The 16,622-nt window shown below is 38.5% G+C and overlaps 1 protein-coding gene across 1 annotated transcript in view; it reads right to left on the bottom strand.

Annotated features, from left to right (window-relative positions):
- Positions 1-16,622, bottom strand: part of LOC128092178 (pinopsin-like) — a 76,110-nt gene that overhangs the window by 49,941 nt on the left and 9,547 nt on the right. Inside the window, exon 2 of the mRNA XM_052705731.1 lies at positions 3,881-4,206. Coding sequence (XP_052561691.1) covers positions 3,881-4,206 — 326 coding nt within the window. The remainder of the gene's footprint in view (positions 1-3,880; positions 4,207-16,622) is intronic.

Raw genomic sequence — 16,622 nt, 5'->3', positions numbered from 1 at the left:
GTTTCACTTAGCTCCAAAGTTGGATGGTATGACCCCTGGCTCTTCGCCCATTTTAACACACGGACTGCTACCCTGAGCAAGAATTGCATGCTCAGAGATACATCACACTTAGTATTTAAGCCTCTGTGCTCTGCTTAGAATCCTTTTTGTTGTTCTCAATGTCCTAGCTACATTCTATAAAGACCATCTGAGTTTTGCTCAGGCACAGTTTCTTCTAATTTTCATTAGGCTGGTTCATATGAGTTCTTTGGGTGCCTCAGTGGAGGATTTTAATCATATTGTGCTCTCTGTGCTACAGTGATCGCAACGCTAATCTCTGTAATTCCACATTTGGGATCTCACTTTTCAAAGTGTAAACAACTGACTCTGACTGTATAACGAACATTTTTCCATAGGGAATACAAAGATAGAGTCATAGAGAAGCATCATAAGCAAGGAGCTGAAAAAAAAAACAAATCTAATCACAATAGGAGAAGTAAGTTATTGTCAGTTTCTTTTCCTTGTTCTGTAGAATGTGTACGAATAAAATATGTATGAATAATATGTTGTAAGGGAGAAAACTTTGCCCCTTTCTACTTATAAACATCAGACACACCATCTTTATAGGAAAACTTGAAGGAGAAACTGAATCTCAGCATTTATAACAATGGAAGAACAGGTCAGGAACATCTCAAAAAAACAGGAAAAAAGATTAGCATAAATAGAATGTGGACTCAGAGGGAAGAATAAAAGTCTAATAAAATATTTATGCTTCTGTCCATCTTAAAATCTGATGCACTGCTAAGATCACTAGCAGCTTTTCAAATCACATGTTTTAATTTTGTTTTTCTGATTTCAGAGTTACTTTGTTTACCACCTCTGAAATTCTCTTATTATTAAGAGCTAAAAATTTCCAGTGACTCGTTTACCCAGCTCCATCTCTCAGCTCTTCCAAGTGTGTTGCACAAACACAGAGGCAACAGGACTCAGCTGTTCAGATAAAGCTAGTCTGGGAAAAAAAAAAGGATATTTTAAGAGAAAATAACTTCAGCAATTCCTAGTGGTCTTTGAGCTTCATAAACAGTAAGAACTGTGAGACAATCGTGCAATCATGTTGTAATACTATTTAATGGCCTTTGCTGTTACCATTATTCATACAGGAATTATATTGACTTGTAATTCCTTGAAAAGAAGATCCTTTATAAAATCTGTATTACTGAAATCCTTGAAATCTTTTACCATTACTCAGATTGCTGATGAATTCATAGGATTTATGAATGCCTCAAGTGTCAGAATGCTTCAGCATGAGACTAAATTTAGAGAAGAAAAAGAGAAAAGCAGACCTATAATTACAGTTCTGCAAAGAGAAAATGCAGGCTTCGTGCCAATTCCTGCATTAACTATCCTAAATCTATTAAGGTATTTATTCCACCTCAATTAATTTGCACTGTGGCATTAATAACGGCGCAACTCCTGTACTCTTGATCTCAGGGTGCAGCACCATTAACTCTGCAATGTTCTAACATAAAAAATGTCTAAATATCCTATGAAAATATGCGTATTTTAGAAAATTTACCAAGCAGATGAAGCTTGGGATAATGCAGTTATTATGTTTGCAATGCTCTTACATATCATCTAATACATTACAGAAAGGGTCACAGAAGGACCGTTTTTAAGCGATGAGGCCAGAATAAAATCTTGTTGCAAGATAACAAATTTTTGCCCATGCCAGAAATTAACAGCATTACAATGGATATAATATCCTCTCTTAACTATTCTTTTTCACGTTATCACACCAATGCTATTTTTATATGAGAAGTAATATATTTTATTTAGCTATTGTTCATCTCTTCCTCCAGTTTGAAACACAACATACTTTAGCATTTCATAATCTACCCTGTTTATTACAGAATACAGACTTATGACTGAAGGAAATCCTGTGTTTCAGTGACTTTGTCATGATATGTTCTTTGAAATTCTACACAGGAAATTTATTAAATGCAAAATTTCATGATTAAGTATGTACTGCATGGAAAGATGAGGATTGATGGTTAAAGAGATTCTTCTAGCTGAAATATAACTTCTCAAGTAAATCTTTTACGAAATCCAGGAAAGAGTTAAATGCTTTTTGTAAAAAATCAGCTAATCAAGACTTTCCAAATGCTTAGGCAGCTTCTATGAACTTGGATCACAGGAAAAGGGAAAGGATTTGATTCCCACTGGAGTCCCTTTGCATTTAATAATCATTAGTTCTGTAAGACCTTCCTTCCAATTGATTATGCAAGATTGATTCTTTTTCACTTCCATCCCTCACAGAATTTCTCAGGGGTCTCAAACCTCCATCTTCCAGATCTCACTCTAGAAAGCACATGGAGTAATGAGGAGAAAGAATTGCTGAAAATTCTATTCTTTCCCATATTTCTATTTGGAATTTAATTGATCAATCAACATTTCTTCTACCCATTGTGCTTAGTCTTCTTGCCTAAGTATAAAATGCCTATAAACTGAAAGACTTCTGTATACTTTGATTCCTCAGTATGTTTGCCATAGCTTCTTCAGAGTCATACAGATCAATGATCTGACCAATACTTCTAATGTACAGTAGCATTTTTTTAAAATACGATGAATAAAATACCACAGGTCTGCATTTAGAACTAGAAAATGAACAACATGCTAAGGTCTTTTCATGCATAATAGCATTTATACGATGTGGTGATAACTGTTGTCAAAAAGGACAATGAGTGCTGAAGGACAAGACAAGCATTTATAAAAGTTGTATCTTCTGTGTTTTACATCTTTCAAGATCCTGCTCTTTCTTTAGGGTGATGGTAAAGGATAGAGCTACCCAGGGACCAGACATAGTCTTCAACTTTGCTTTAATGGTTTACAATCAAGGAAACTTTTTTCCATGTTACCATTTCACAGCATTAAGACGAGTACTAAAATGTGCTTCATCAAGGGGATTTTACTGACTGGCTCAGCACTCAACCAGGAAGATTTCCCATTTGGGCCTTAAGTGTTCTGAAAGTTTTGACAAATCATGGAAAAGGCATGACCTTAATTTCTTATGACTAATCAAAAGTGAATTACATCCAATTTAATTCTGTATGAGAGACTCTGTTCAGGGATTTACTGCCCTTCTTTTTTCCCTGTTTAAAACCTTTAGTTAATTTATCTGAACATTTTAGAGAACTACCTTTTAGAGAACACCTTATACACTCATTCCTTTCTCATTATTCATCAGCAAACCATTTCATTACCATCCCAAGAGTATTAAAACCTCATAACACTACATCTCTTGGCAAGGTCTTTTTGAACATTCATTTTGGAATATCTGCATGTACCTAAAAGCAGTTAGAGGAGTGTCGTTTGTAGTAATAGTAACAGTGGTAATAGCAGCTGTAGTAGGAGAATTATTTAAGGAAATTTTTACATGCAGCGTAGAACAACAAGGACAAAGTTGGCCCCTGGGATAACTCTGCAAAGTGCAGTAGAATTTAATTAGTGAAGAATTTGGAGTCCACAGACCAAGAAGCAGACATTATTAAAATGTCATGATTCAAAAATAGGAAGAAATGTTTACACAGATGTCTTACAGACAGATGTATGCTGACTTTATAAGTGCAACCTTTACCCTGATATATTGATTTTGGTAGGACACAATATTTCCAAACCACAAAGTCAGAATCTTTATGGATGCTGTCTGATGGTTCTGTTTGCAGCTTCAGGACTTCAGGAGGATCTTGCTGAAGACTCCCTTGCCCTTCGGATTTGTGAGGACTTTTATACTTAGTTTTGCTTTGTTGTTTTGCTGTCCATCATCTACTACTTCCAAATCAATAAAGGAAAAATTAAACATATTTCTCAACGCAGTTTCCACTATCAGCATAGAGCAGCTTACCTGTTTGACAGCATAAAAGAGCCGACCATAGCAGTACATCATGACCATTACAGGGATGACCAAGCAGAATATGAAGAGACAAATGATATAGGACGTGGACTCAGCTGACTCAGAGGACCAGCGCACCGAACAGCTGGTGCCTGCACCTTCTATCCCATAACTGCTCCATCCAAGCAGAGGTGGCACAGTCCAGAGCAAGGAATAAATCCAGGAACCGCCAACTGCCAGCAACGCCTTGCGATAGTCATCGCTGCGCTTGTTACACAGGGTGAGGGTGCTGTAGCGTTCGTAGGACAGGACAGCCAGGGAGATCAGGGACACAATGCCTGCAATGAATTAATTTAGGCAATTACTTTAATTGTTTTACATGGTAGCCACTTTAAGCCCAAAGAAATAAGACTATAAGGCTATAATTTTCCTGATTACAGCATTATTTGAAGCAGAAGTGAGAACTATTCTTATGTTTAAATCCTCCCTGGTCATCAAAAAAGAGTTTGCTTAACTTGTATTTAGCTTAAAATTTAAGGTCTTCATGCTTATAGGCTACTCCTTTTACAGGGGAATTTACAAAGAATTACATGCTTTGGTATTAACCAAGGAAATACATTTTCTGCGTGAACTGAAAAAATTGTTGAAAGATTCCCTTGCTAAGATATATTCTGTTTGTAACCTCCATGACCATTTTCAAATATTGCATTTTTTTATACATAGAAAAAGCTTCATATTCAAGATTGGGAGCCCAAAAAAGAAAGCAGCTTTTTGACACTCTGCTCCAACATCTAGACATATCTTTAGTTCTGACCATACATATAAGGCAAAATCAGACAACTCTCAGCATGAGTCTGATATGGAGAGATGTAACTTTGTTTACATATAAATGACATAATCAGTCAAAAATTGAATTAGGTTAACAATGAGCCTTGGAGACCACCATCAAAAAAAAAAAAAAGAAAAAAAAAAGGTTGATCTTCAGGGGAATTCGCAGCTGTAATTCATGTTTCTGTTCAATATTTTCCTCTCTGGAAGCATTCAAGGCCAGGCTGGATGGGGCTTTGAGCAACCTGGTCTAGAAGGAGGTGTCCCTGCCTGTAGCAGGGGGTTGGAACTAGGTACTTGAAAGATCCCTTCTAACCCAAACTATTCTATAATTCTATGAGTCTGCGTTTTGCCAATTTAACTATCAGCCTCTCCTAGAGCTCCTTTCCATGTTTGTGATGGAGATGAGTCAGACACTGACCTGGGGGTGGTAGTAGTAGTGTGTCCTGTACCTGAGCGAACCACCACCCACACATACACATGCAGGATATTTCCCACAGAAAAAACATTTCTCTTTCTCCCACAGTTCCATCACTCATTTCATCGTTAGCTGGCTGCAGGTGCAGCTATTTCTGCCATCCTAACAACAATTCACAGATACTTTGTGCAGAGCTGAGTATGGCAAAGAACCCAGTGGGAATGATTGCTTCTGGGATAGGAGAACCTATCACTCAAGGGAAGAGTGTAGTTAACAAAATATGCAAGTATTTTGCAGGGGCTCCTTGACTCATGAGAAACCATGATGAGACATGGCAAGACAAGACATGCCACACGTCTATTGGGCACAGATAACCATAGTTAAGGGTGATTGGTAGCACTGTGATATAAGGGACAACTATAAGAAGAGTGTGTTGCTTGCAATAAATGCCATTTTTATGACACTGATGTGGTGAGCGGCAAAGTGTGTGATTTGGTCGTGGCTGTCTGAGCACTTTACAATGGGACATTAATCAGAGGTTGCCGAAGCAAAGGCAACAGAAGAGAAGAGGAAAATGCAAAAGAGCACAAGGATAAGACAACTTTGGTTGAAGAAAATATCTTATGAACATACTAATTTATTTCCTTTATGGGAAATCAAAGCTACAAAGTAGATATGTTTACAGCTGCAAGAGGACACAGCTTCACTGAATTCATTTGAATTACACTGTTCAAGAGCCTAGCTTTAAACTTATTTTAAGGCCAGACTACCTGTTTCCGAGGCAATGGAAAGACATTCTGATTGTTTCTTATGTAATCTGATTTTCTACATAATATATTATTGCACCATTCTTGAAGGCCCTTGGCTATAACTTCTGCATTAAACACATACCTCAAGATGTAAATAAAAAATAAACAGCAGGCTGTGAATTACAGACTCAAGAACAAAGGATCTTCTGCAATATTTTGCTCCTGGTCCACACGTATTTATCTTCACTTTCTTAGCATTGCCTCTTCCCATGCTTTTATCTGCTTGACTAAAGAGCATCTTGCTATCAGAAACATTTATCTCACATAGATACCCAGGGTACCTAGGGCAAAAATCCAGATTTTATATTTGAAACTTCAATCTCAGTAAAGTGATATGGATCTAGTTGTGCATTTCAGATTAGACCATCGTGTACTAAGAGAAAGTAGTCTAGGCTAACAGAAATTCTCTCCTCCCAGCTGAGTGCTCTACAGATACGTTCTATTACTCCTGTGCTACTTCTGATGGTAAATGAGGGCACAATACTCCCATTTTGATGAGGTGGCAGATGAGATGTGCTTTCGTTGGTAACAGCCTACAGCCTTGAGGGCACAGTGTTGCTTAGAAGGTCTGAATCAGCTGTTCAAATTTCCCTGACTCAGAACCTTGCTACCTGAATATAACAACTGGCCATGCATGCAGGATTGGTCTCTTTGAGAACAGATCAGTGCTCAGTCATTAAATTAGGACCACAGCAATGTCAGTCAAAACTAAATTAAGCATTTACAATCAGACTAAAAACACAAAACACTTCATACCATTTCCTTTATGTAAGTGCAAATAGTTTTTCTTCTCTATACATGTGAAGATTGGAGACTCTTATTTGCACCTCTTGGCAGGAGTTATTTCATATTTACTCACCTTTTATTACCGAGTTCCACTGACACGACACACATTACATTTTTTTTTTCTGGAGTATAGGAACTCTGATATATAGAGTTCCAAGCCATAAAAGTTCAAAAAAAAAAAAAAAAATCAATATTTTTATTTTTCTTTTTGTTGCAGTAAGGCCTGTGTTATACCTGGATTTTCAATAACGCTGCAATTAACACCACTCTGCACTGATCTCTGATGCTTCCCAAAAGAGACAACATTGAATAACAGCAATATAAGAACCACATCAAGAAATAACCTTTCTCCAAGACCATACTTGGCTATGAACCTGAATAACTGGGTAATTGATTGAATGACAGGCAGGCCTCCTCTGTTGGACTGAAACAACATAATTTCCTAAGACAGACAATGCCAGGTTTTGTGATCAAATTGTAGTTTGAGACAGAAGGAAAGTGAGGAAGAGGAACCAGATGTGCTTTCACTGAGCAGCAGACATGTTCTCTGTTCCCTCAGTGGGCAGGAATCCGCTGGTGGTGCAAGAGCATCAAAGCACCACGTGCCTAAAACAAACCTACTGATCCAGCTGCCATCCTGGAGGGGTTGCTGGGCTGACCCTTGCATGCATTTTTTCCTTCACCCTGAAAGATCGTGATGCTATAAGAGCATATTTCAGCATTCTCTTCAGATGTCACTCAGTGCTCACTGGACTGTGAAAAGAACTTGTAATCCAGAGTGGATAAAGTGGAACAAAGATTTTTACTTTTCGTTCTGCCTCCTATCTTTGCATATCAGAGTTTCCTTAATGCCATATGCACTGAACTGTTGCGGCCTTTGCCTGAAACCCTGCCATTATCTGCTATTCTATTTTACAATGTGTCTGCTGCATTCATAGGAATTAATGAGAATACTGGCTTTAAAAACGAAAACAACAAAAAAATTAAATATTTTAGAATTATGGTTTAATAAAACCTCCATAATCTTAATAATAAGAAAAGAAACTAAAAATAAAATAAAATAAAAATCAAGTTATAAAAAGAGGAAAGTAATCATAATTTAAAGCTAATTGCAGTGCTTTATCCCCACGCTCCATTCTTAATTTACAGGGATATTTATGACTCTACTATGCTACTCTGCATATATTAATTTCAGATGAGTAATGTTTTCTAAAATTACAACAATATTAAGTTCTGGAATTGCACATCTAAATAGAGTTTGCCTCCAACAAATATTTAGGGCCCTGAGCTGGTGCCTAGCCAGATAACTCTGCAGGAGTTAACTACAATGAGGGATGTAATTTGCTCCCTCAACATTCCATGCATATACAGGAACCAAGTGAGGTTCTTTATAAACAGAACTGAAAGATGACATAATAATAAAAAACAAACAAACAAAAAAACCCAACCCCACCAGAAATTGCATTACAGGACCAAATTATTATTTAAAAATTAGCCATAGAAATGAATGACTTTGAGATGAGCTGAGTATGAGGCATGAAGCTTTTCTACACAGCAATTAGTTTGCAAGAAACTAAATTAAAGTCATAAACCAAGACAGGCATTCATTTATAGGAATACCATCTGAGACATTATCCATTATTTACTTTTACTTAAAGATCCATGCATTTATTCCTAGAAGCACAGCAAGAGTATGTCACCAGGTGAAGGACACAGCAAATTACTACACTCTGTTCCTGTGAGTCTCAGCTAAAAGCATTACATTTTCATATTAGTTATTTGCTATTTTACACTGCTCGCTATGATGAAGTAATTGGAAACAGCATGCAGTCTGCCAATGATCCGTAGGTTACAAAAAACTGAGAATCCCAGAGATTCTCATATTGGGTAAGCATTTTGATGACTGCCTTTGTGTACATTTTTCCTCCTGAAGCTTCTCAAGGTCATCATGGTTAGGTTTCTGGAGCAATACAGTTGGACGATAGAACACATAGTCTGTATTGTACTCTGATTATGAATGGCCATTGGCAATGTAAGGAAGTGTCAGCTAAGCTTAAGCAAACTGAGCTTGTAGAAAAGCAAACAAACCTTCTTCTGCAAGATATTAATGGATCAAAAAGAGATGCCATCTCTTACAAAAGGCAAAGAAAATTTTACTAGACCAAACCGTGCAAATTGATTCCACACTCTCACACTCATTCTCTTATATTTCACTCACTCACACAAACCCACAAGCACACAACTCTGTGTTCAAGAGATCAGTCTCCTTTGTGCAGCAAGAACAAGGGACTATACATTTATCAAACCTCCTACAGATTTACAAATTGCTTTTGAAATAAAGATTTTGTACAACTTTGGAGTCCACTGTCCTCATGAAGTGGTCCATGCTTGGTTTCATTGCACCCTGCCTATATCCCCCCTATGTTTCAGTCAAGGCTGTTGCTTCTTGTTTGTATTTCTTTGCTTGGAAAATGTGCCTGCCAAGAATATACTCACCTGCATAAGTACCATCCTCTTCACAGTAAGACAACAGGGAAACAATTGACAGGCATGCTATACTATGCCATGCCATGCTCCTCTCAGTAGAGTTCAGGGTCCCCCACAACAAGCAGTCATGGTGTGATCTGTGCAGCATGCGCTGACTTTAGGCTTGGAGATACAGATGCAAGACCAGTGCAAGGCAGGGTGCCAGCAGCCTACCTGCACTTGCTGCTGACCCAAGGAGTGATGGAGCCAGCCAAACACCTACAGATGCACATCAGGCTACCCATCAGAGTCAGCCAGAAAAGACAAGGAGGAATTCAAGGGGATATTAAGTGCCAGGGTTCCCATGTACCACAGTCCTTTTCTCTAGTCTCTCAGGTAGTACCTGATAAATCTGCTGCTTCAGTAGCTGGAGAATATGATAAAAATACTGCTGCAAAATGAGATGGAGAAAAGCAAGATCTAAAAGGAAGGAGAGGCTTTTGTGACTAAACATACCCCAAGGAATACCAAGGAATCCCATGCTGGGGTACTAATCTGCTGGTGCTTCTGGCTGACCTCCTTCATCAGACTTCCCCAAGAACATAGAAATAAAAGGACAAACAATACACAGAACACACAACATCACAGAACAAACAGTAAATAACCCCTTCCAGATAAGGTAGGTCTCTTACCACCTCGATTTTTAGGATTTAATTCCAAGTTGTGCTTCCAAATGGTATTACATAAATATATTACTGTGTTAAACAAAATGAGTTTTATCTGTGAGTCCATGTTGTTTTCAAGGGAAACAACATTCCTGAATGTGAAAGAGAGCATTTCTATTAGCCTCTCTATAGAAATAAAATACACCTCAGATGAAAATGAAACATAAAAAATTTAAGCAACTTAAAATAAAAGATATGACATTTCCAACATATTTACACTTCTGTATCTCCTTAGAAGCCTTTCTGATAAAATATCCTGAGGGACTTTTCACAAAATGTAATTTATATGTCTCTTAAACTTACAGGAGGCTTGGGAACAGCGAGGGGGAAAAAGCAGCAAGCTCCCCTTCTAATGGCAGCTTAATCTTCAGGTGAAATTATCAGCTCTTGGCCAAAGTACCTTACCTAACACTGGCTATGGAACTGGAGGCTTTATGAGAGTGCACATGGAGTAAGCTTCTCTGTCAGCTGTGTCTCCATCTTTGATGTACCAGTTATGTTAATAATAATAACAAGCAAAACAACTGGGTTCTTCTTACGTTAAAGATCAAAGAATTTCTTCCACTAAAATACAGTCATTTCCACTACAACAGTCAGAGTCGTCAGCGACTTTCTTACAGATGCAGAATTAAGACTATTATAATGACAAAAGCAGAAAATTTCCAAAGCTGACCCTCTGGGCAGAAGCAGGGTGAGCATCTGTTGACCTGATAACTGGCCTCCCCACACCAAAGATGCTTTCTTTAGAAAAAATATTTCACTCTGCTTTCCAGCTCTGAGTCTTATAACAGCCCCTTCACTCCCATAGTCAAGACAGGGAAAAATATACCCATCTCATATACCATTTTCAAGGAGGTTTTCCAGATTTTATTTTCTTCTCCTGTGCGATGCCAGAGCTGTCACAAGTATTAATGAGAGAGCTGATCAGTCTGCCAGATCTTCAATATGCATTAGAGAATGAAACACTCTTAATTCAACTAACAGCCTGCTATCATGTTCCACAGCTGCTAGGGATAGTGGGAAAGTAGCAGTGAAGAAGAAAATCTGAGCAACAAGCAAGAGATCATGAATGTGGACTTTCACAACATTTTTTTAATGAAGGTTGGCTGTTTTTGTTGCTGTTGTTTATTTCATGTGTTGTTTTGTTTTTTGTTTTGTTTTATGAGAAGCACAAATGAGTATTTAGAAAGGAGGCCAATGGGTATGGAGGGTGGAAGATACACGTGGCTCCTGTTTCTTGCTCCCTGAATGTTGGTATTTTACTATTTCTCTTCCCTCCAAAAGGGAAAAGAGAGATGTATTTTACGGGCCAAACTCTATCTACTGGCAGATTTTGGTAGAAGATCCCAAACATTTCCAGAGCTAAAAAGGAAACCCTGGTGAACCTAGAGCACTTTTCAGAGTTAAAATGAATAGACTCAAGGCCTTGGTGGACAAGTAACAGTACTAGCCTGAGTTTGAAAATTTCAGCCCACCATATACACTTCAGTGAATTGAGAAATCACAGTAAGTCATTTTACGATACAGCAAGATTACAGTGATAAATTCAGTGCTGGTATAAATAACACGAGCTGCAGCTGAGCGTATAGATGCCTCAGTAACTCATGGAAGCAGCTGAGAAAGGAACATGCATCTAAAACATGATCAGCTGTATTTGGATATTCCTATTAAACATATCAATAATAAAACAGAGTGAATACAAATATTCTTGCATTTCACAGAATCACAGGATTGTAGAGGTTGGAAGGGGCCTCCAGAGATCACTAAGTGATGTTGATTCTAGTTGAATGCTTAGAAGTTTACTCATCACTTCCTTTTGACATATAAGTCATTAAAAGCACTTCTGCTGATTTGAAATTGAGAAAATATTTACCACAATAATTTGCTGCACATTAGCAGCTACAACCAGTTTTTAAATGCCAGCATTCTAGGCTTACATTACAAAGGCTACTTCAAATACCAACGATTCACTGTGATTATAAGTAAACAAACCAAGAGTTGTTTATTCAATGCTTGTAATTCTTTTTCTTTTGCCTGTATGACTTGCAGTCACAAGTCCATTAAGAGTAGGCAATATTTCCCTTTCCTGAAGAGTACTTTCTGTTTAGCTCTAATGGAGGTAACAGTTTAACTCTGATGGCACTTGAATGTAATCACTAAGAAATCACTGCTGCATCTAAGCCTGCTGGGACAAACCTGACAGCAAACATTATGGGTCCTGTTCAGTATATCTTTCCTGCTCTTTTCTCAGCAAGCATTTCCCTGTTTCTTGCTTTGTATGAAATGCCTTCCTTTTTGTCTTCAGTGATATCTATCAGTACAGATAGTAGGCATTAGTTTTAATAGTGAAGAATTAGCTTTTTTTTCTTTCCCTGTCACTGAATTTTTAAATGTGTATGTGTTGTGCATTAAGAATGATCTTAATTCTGGGTTGTATCTTGTGATTTATGCTTTTGTGCTATGTTATTAACACACCTGCCTATCAACCAACCAACACATTATTCCAAATGGCATAAATATAGCAAAGAATTCCCTTTTGCACCTCAGTGATACTTGCTGTATAAAAGCAAGAAAACAAACAAAAATACTAACTTAAATTTATCTTTCCATGCATTTTTTTAAATTATTGTTCAGGGCTCCTTTGCATTCTGGAAAGTAGTGTGAGCACTTGCAAATTCAGCTTCCTAAGCAGGATGCCTCCATATCAGTGTACTTATTCAGTGGCTTTTGTGAGTCAGAGTAAGAAGCTAAGCCAGCACTAGATGGAGCTCCTATACAGCAGCATCTCAGGAGAAGTCTAGGGGATTTGTGCACATGAGAGAAACAGGAATGATTGCACAGTGCTGGTGCATCAGAGAGATGCTTGCAAAATGCTCAGGTACGAGGCAGCAACTCCACATCCATGCCCATGCTGCCCTGCAGGACTTCCATCTCTTGCCAGGAGTGCTTCTTTGCTTTCCAAACAGGGAGAGCAGCTTGGCACCTTCCTTCATGCTCAGCATCTGCACAGAGGTAACACAAAGCACAGTCTCAGGGCTTGTCACGCCATGGAGACACAGTACCATGTCAGCAAAGAGGTGAAATTACAGCGTTTGATTATAGCAGACAGGAAGTCAAGTTTCCACCAGACCATGACCAGCTAGTCATGCTAAGAGACTGGTTTTTCTCTGGGGTCGATTTATTTTTTATAATAACCAGCTATGACTGTCAATAACCAGTCATACATCTGCTAGTTTGAATACAATGTCAAAATATGTAGACTAGCCTCCACACTGCCCTTGGGATTTTCTTCAGCAGTTCCACTACCCAACAACATCATGTGTTACAGAGGTAAGAAGAAAGATGGTAGAAGGCTACTCTAACCCATGTCCCTTCTGATTTTGCCGCCAGAAAGATGAACAGTGAGAATAAGGGATATTCTCCAGTCCTTAAAGCTCAAAAGGATGTTAGAAGATGAAATCTTTTGCTGTGTTCACTATGAAGAGATTTACAGCAGATTTCATCCAGTCAGCGAGTCTAATCTGCAACACTGGATAGATTAGTAGAAATTACTCTAGAGCATATAATAGTAGACATATAGAGAGATATGACATATTGGTACAAGTCAGCATGGCTATCATGGAGGGACACCATGACTAAAGAATTCATTAGTAGTCCTTGACAGTGTCATTCAGATAAGGTTGATCTACTTGATAAAGCCTACCTGGAATTCCATAAAGCTTTGACTAGACCAAAAGCTCTTAAGGATAGCAAGCCATCTTGCAATAATGGAGATCCTCACATGGATAAATGATCAATTAGAAGCAAGAAGTAAAGAACAGGAGAAAACAGTTTTCTCAGTGGAAAATTTTGGCCGTTAAAGTCCCTTATGGATCTATGCCAGACACAATGTTATTCATCATATCAATAAATGATCTGGAAAAGATAGTGAAGAGTGAAGTTTTCTGACCATGCTATGCTGAATAACTCAAAATCAGCAAAGCTGACTGTGAAGTACTGCAGAACAATCTCATGAAACTAAGTCACTGAGCAGATGAAATGCTGTATTGATATAAACTGTCATATGTGAAGAAAAACAGTCCTAGCTTTAAATATGCTGTGATTGTATCTGACTGACTTACTGCTATGGAAATAGAGTTATGACAGACAATTTTATGAAAATCATTTCTGCTAAGCACCAATGCTCATCAGCACTTAGAAAAGTAAACATCAGGGATTATTAGAAATTGGGAAAAAAAGAGAAAATAGTAGAGACTATCAAAAGGTGGATGGGAGTTGATTATTTAGTGCTTCTCATAATACAAGAATAGGATTTCCAAATGAAATAATCAGATTGCAGAGTCAGAATAAACAAGCAGGAGAAGGTACTTTATTTTGCACAGTATACAGCTGGTATGTGGAACTCTCTGACATGGTATACTGTGAACACCAAAACTTTGTAGAGTTTCAGAGAGGACTCAGTTTGGGAAATAAATCCAGGAAGGACTATGCTCAACAGTACTGCTTCAGGCATGGAGTCATTGCATCACAAATCACAGGCTGCTGTCACTGCATACTGTAATAATACCATCAAATATTTAACATTACTGTAACTTTAAGTTTAGCATTTTAGCTTTGCCGTGCAACATTTTTGAATGGCAAATGCTTAGAATGCATGAGCGTACTGTGCAAGGCACAACTCGCATTTAGTTATTAAAATGATAAGAAGAAACAATTACAGAATAATAAGAGATTACTACCTGCATGAATCTACTGTTAGCATTTCTTTCCCAAAGGTCTGAGTGTCCCCAGCTGCAGATAAGATACTAACACTTAGAAAGCTCCTATTGTTCTCATCCTCAAATTCCTTGTTAAACACCCCTTGATTCACTGACTAATAGAGAAAAACTGCTATATGGAGCAACCAGATGGTAGTATGTCTACTTTCTTCTCTTATCACAAAGAATATTAAGCCATGGCTTTGTCTTCCCTTATAACCTGCTTTCTACTCACTAGAAAAAAGCTTACTTAAATCCCTACTGGTGTATTTATTTGGCAGCCTTTCATCCTATTCCTCTGATACAGTCTTTGCTTCAGACAAGGATTTTAAGCAGAAATATGCAATTAGTTTTACAAAATGCATTCAGTAAAGGAATCCTCAACATCCACACACAGCCATTGCTGTGCACTCCTCTTTTACAGCCACCCACTCTTTCTCTAAAAAGCCAGCAGATCAAAAATGTCGCAAAATTTGATAGTTTTGATAAAATTATGCCCCTGTTACAAAGATCAGCATGGAGGAGAGTTGCTTTGTGCACAATATCCACAGTGCACATGCATGCGTTGTGCAGATACTCCTTGCTGCCTTTAAGAGGCAGACTTTGCAACCTGCCACTCCTGCCATACTATTCTGGACCATGGCATTTTTCTAATGACATCCTGCTGAATGCAGACCCAGGCACTTGGGGATCAGCCGAAGGACAGTGACCAGGGCAAGGTGTGCGAGGAGCAGCTGAGGCCCCTCGTTGTGCTCAGCGCAGAGCAGAGGAGCTGAGGGGAGGCCTGATGGCGGCTGCAGCTCCTCACAGGGAGCGGAGGGGCAGCGCTGAGCTCTGCTCTGTGTGACAGCGACAGGGCTGAGGGAACGGCATGGAGCTGTCAGGGGAGGGCAGCTGGGGGTTAAGGGTATGAAAATAATTCATCTGAAAGAGGGTTTCAATCTGTTGAGGCATTTGAAGCCTGCATGATTGATCCTTTCTTCCCTTGGAAAGTTATCTATAGTTTCTGCACTGGATTGCATTAGTGGAACCAATAGAAACAAAAGAAAATAATAGAAAATGATAGAACAAAACATACAATGGAAAAAAAAAAAAGTAGAAAATTAACATATGGTGAACATCTGCCTCTGACAAAACACTACACAGTGTATGTAAAGATTAACAGCTTACCCCAGTGAGACTTTAGTCTTTTGCATTTTGGCTGCTATGCTTTCGTTTGTAACAGCGAAAGCTTATATGCAGCCATAGGATGGCACTTCCAACAACTGGTGGCTGTCTGTGAAATGGTTTAAAGAAACCACAAATAGGAGAAATAATACAACTTTGCCATTTTTAGGAAGAATCTTTGGATGAAGCTGCCCATAGCAATTGATGCTGAGGCTGATAACTGGGTCAACGCTCCCACATCTGCCTGCCCTCATCCATGTGGAGATCACCATGTCATGAGGAGAGAGGAAGGTAACCAAGTCCCAGATCACTCAGGGGTCAGGGCAGAGGGATAGTTGGCAGTCTGGAGAAAAGGAGGCCAAGAGTTGACCTCACTGCTCTGCAGTGTTTTGAGGAGGGAAAAAGAGGGAAGTGCTGAACTCTGCTCCTGGGAATCAATGGTAGAATGAGAACAAAGCATAAAGCTGCACCAGGGGACAGTCAGCCTGGGCACTGGGAAACATCTGTTTACTATGAGGTTGTGCAAAACACTGGAACAGGCTTCCTACAGAGGTGACTGGCCTCAATAATATGTTGTAATTTTTGGTTAGCTGTGACACGATAAGGCAGTTGGACTCAAAGTCCCTTGCAACTGAACTACTTCCATCCTATTTTCATTCTGTTCTGTTCTATGCTAATTCTAATTCTAATTCTAATTCTAATTCTAATTCTAATTCTAATTCTAATTCTAATTCTAATTCTAATTCTAATTCTACTGTTATGCTGTGCTATGCTGTGTTATGCTATGCTGAAAATAAT

The sequence above is a fragment of the Tympanuchus pallidicinctus genome, unplaced genomic scaffold, assembly GCF_026119805.1.
Source record: "Tympanuchus pallidicinctus isolate F22 unplaced genomic scaffold, pur_lepc_1.0 scaffold6, whole genome shotgun sequence".
Classification (NCBI taxonomy): domain Eukaryota; kingdom Metazoa; phylum Chordata; class Aves; order Galliformes; family Phasianidae; genus Tympanuchus; species Tympanuchus pallidicinctus.
Note: the sequence above shows the minus strand (reverse complement) of the source record. Positions and strands in the feature narration are given on the sequence as shown.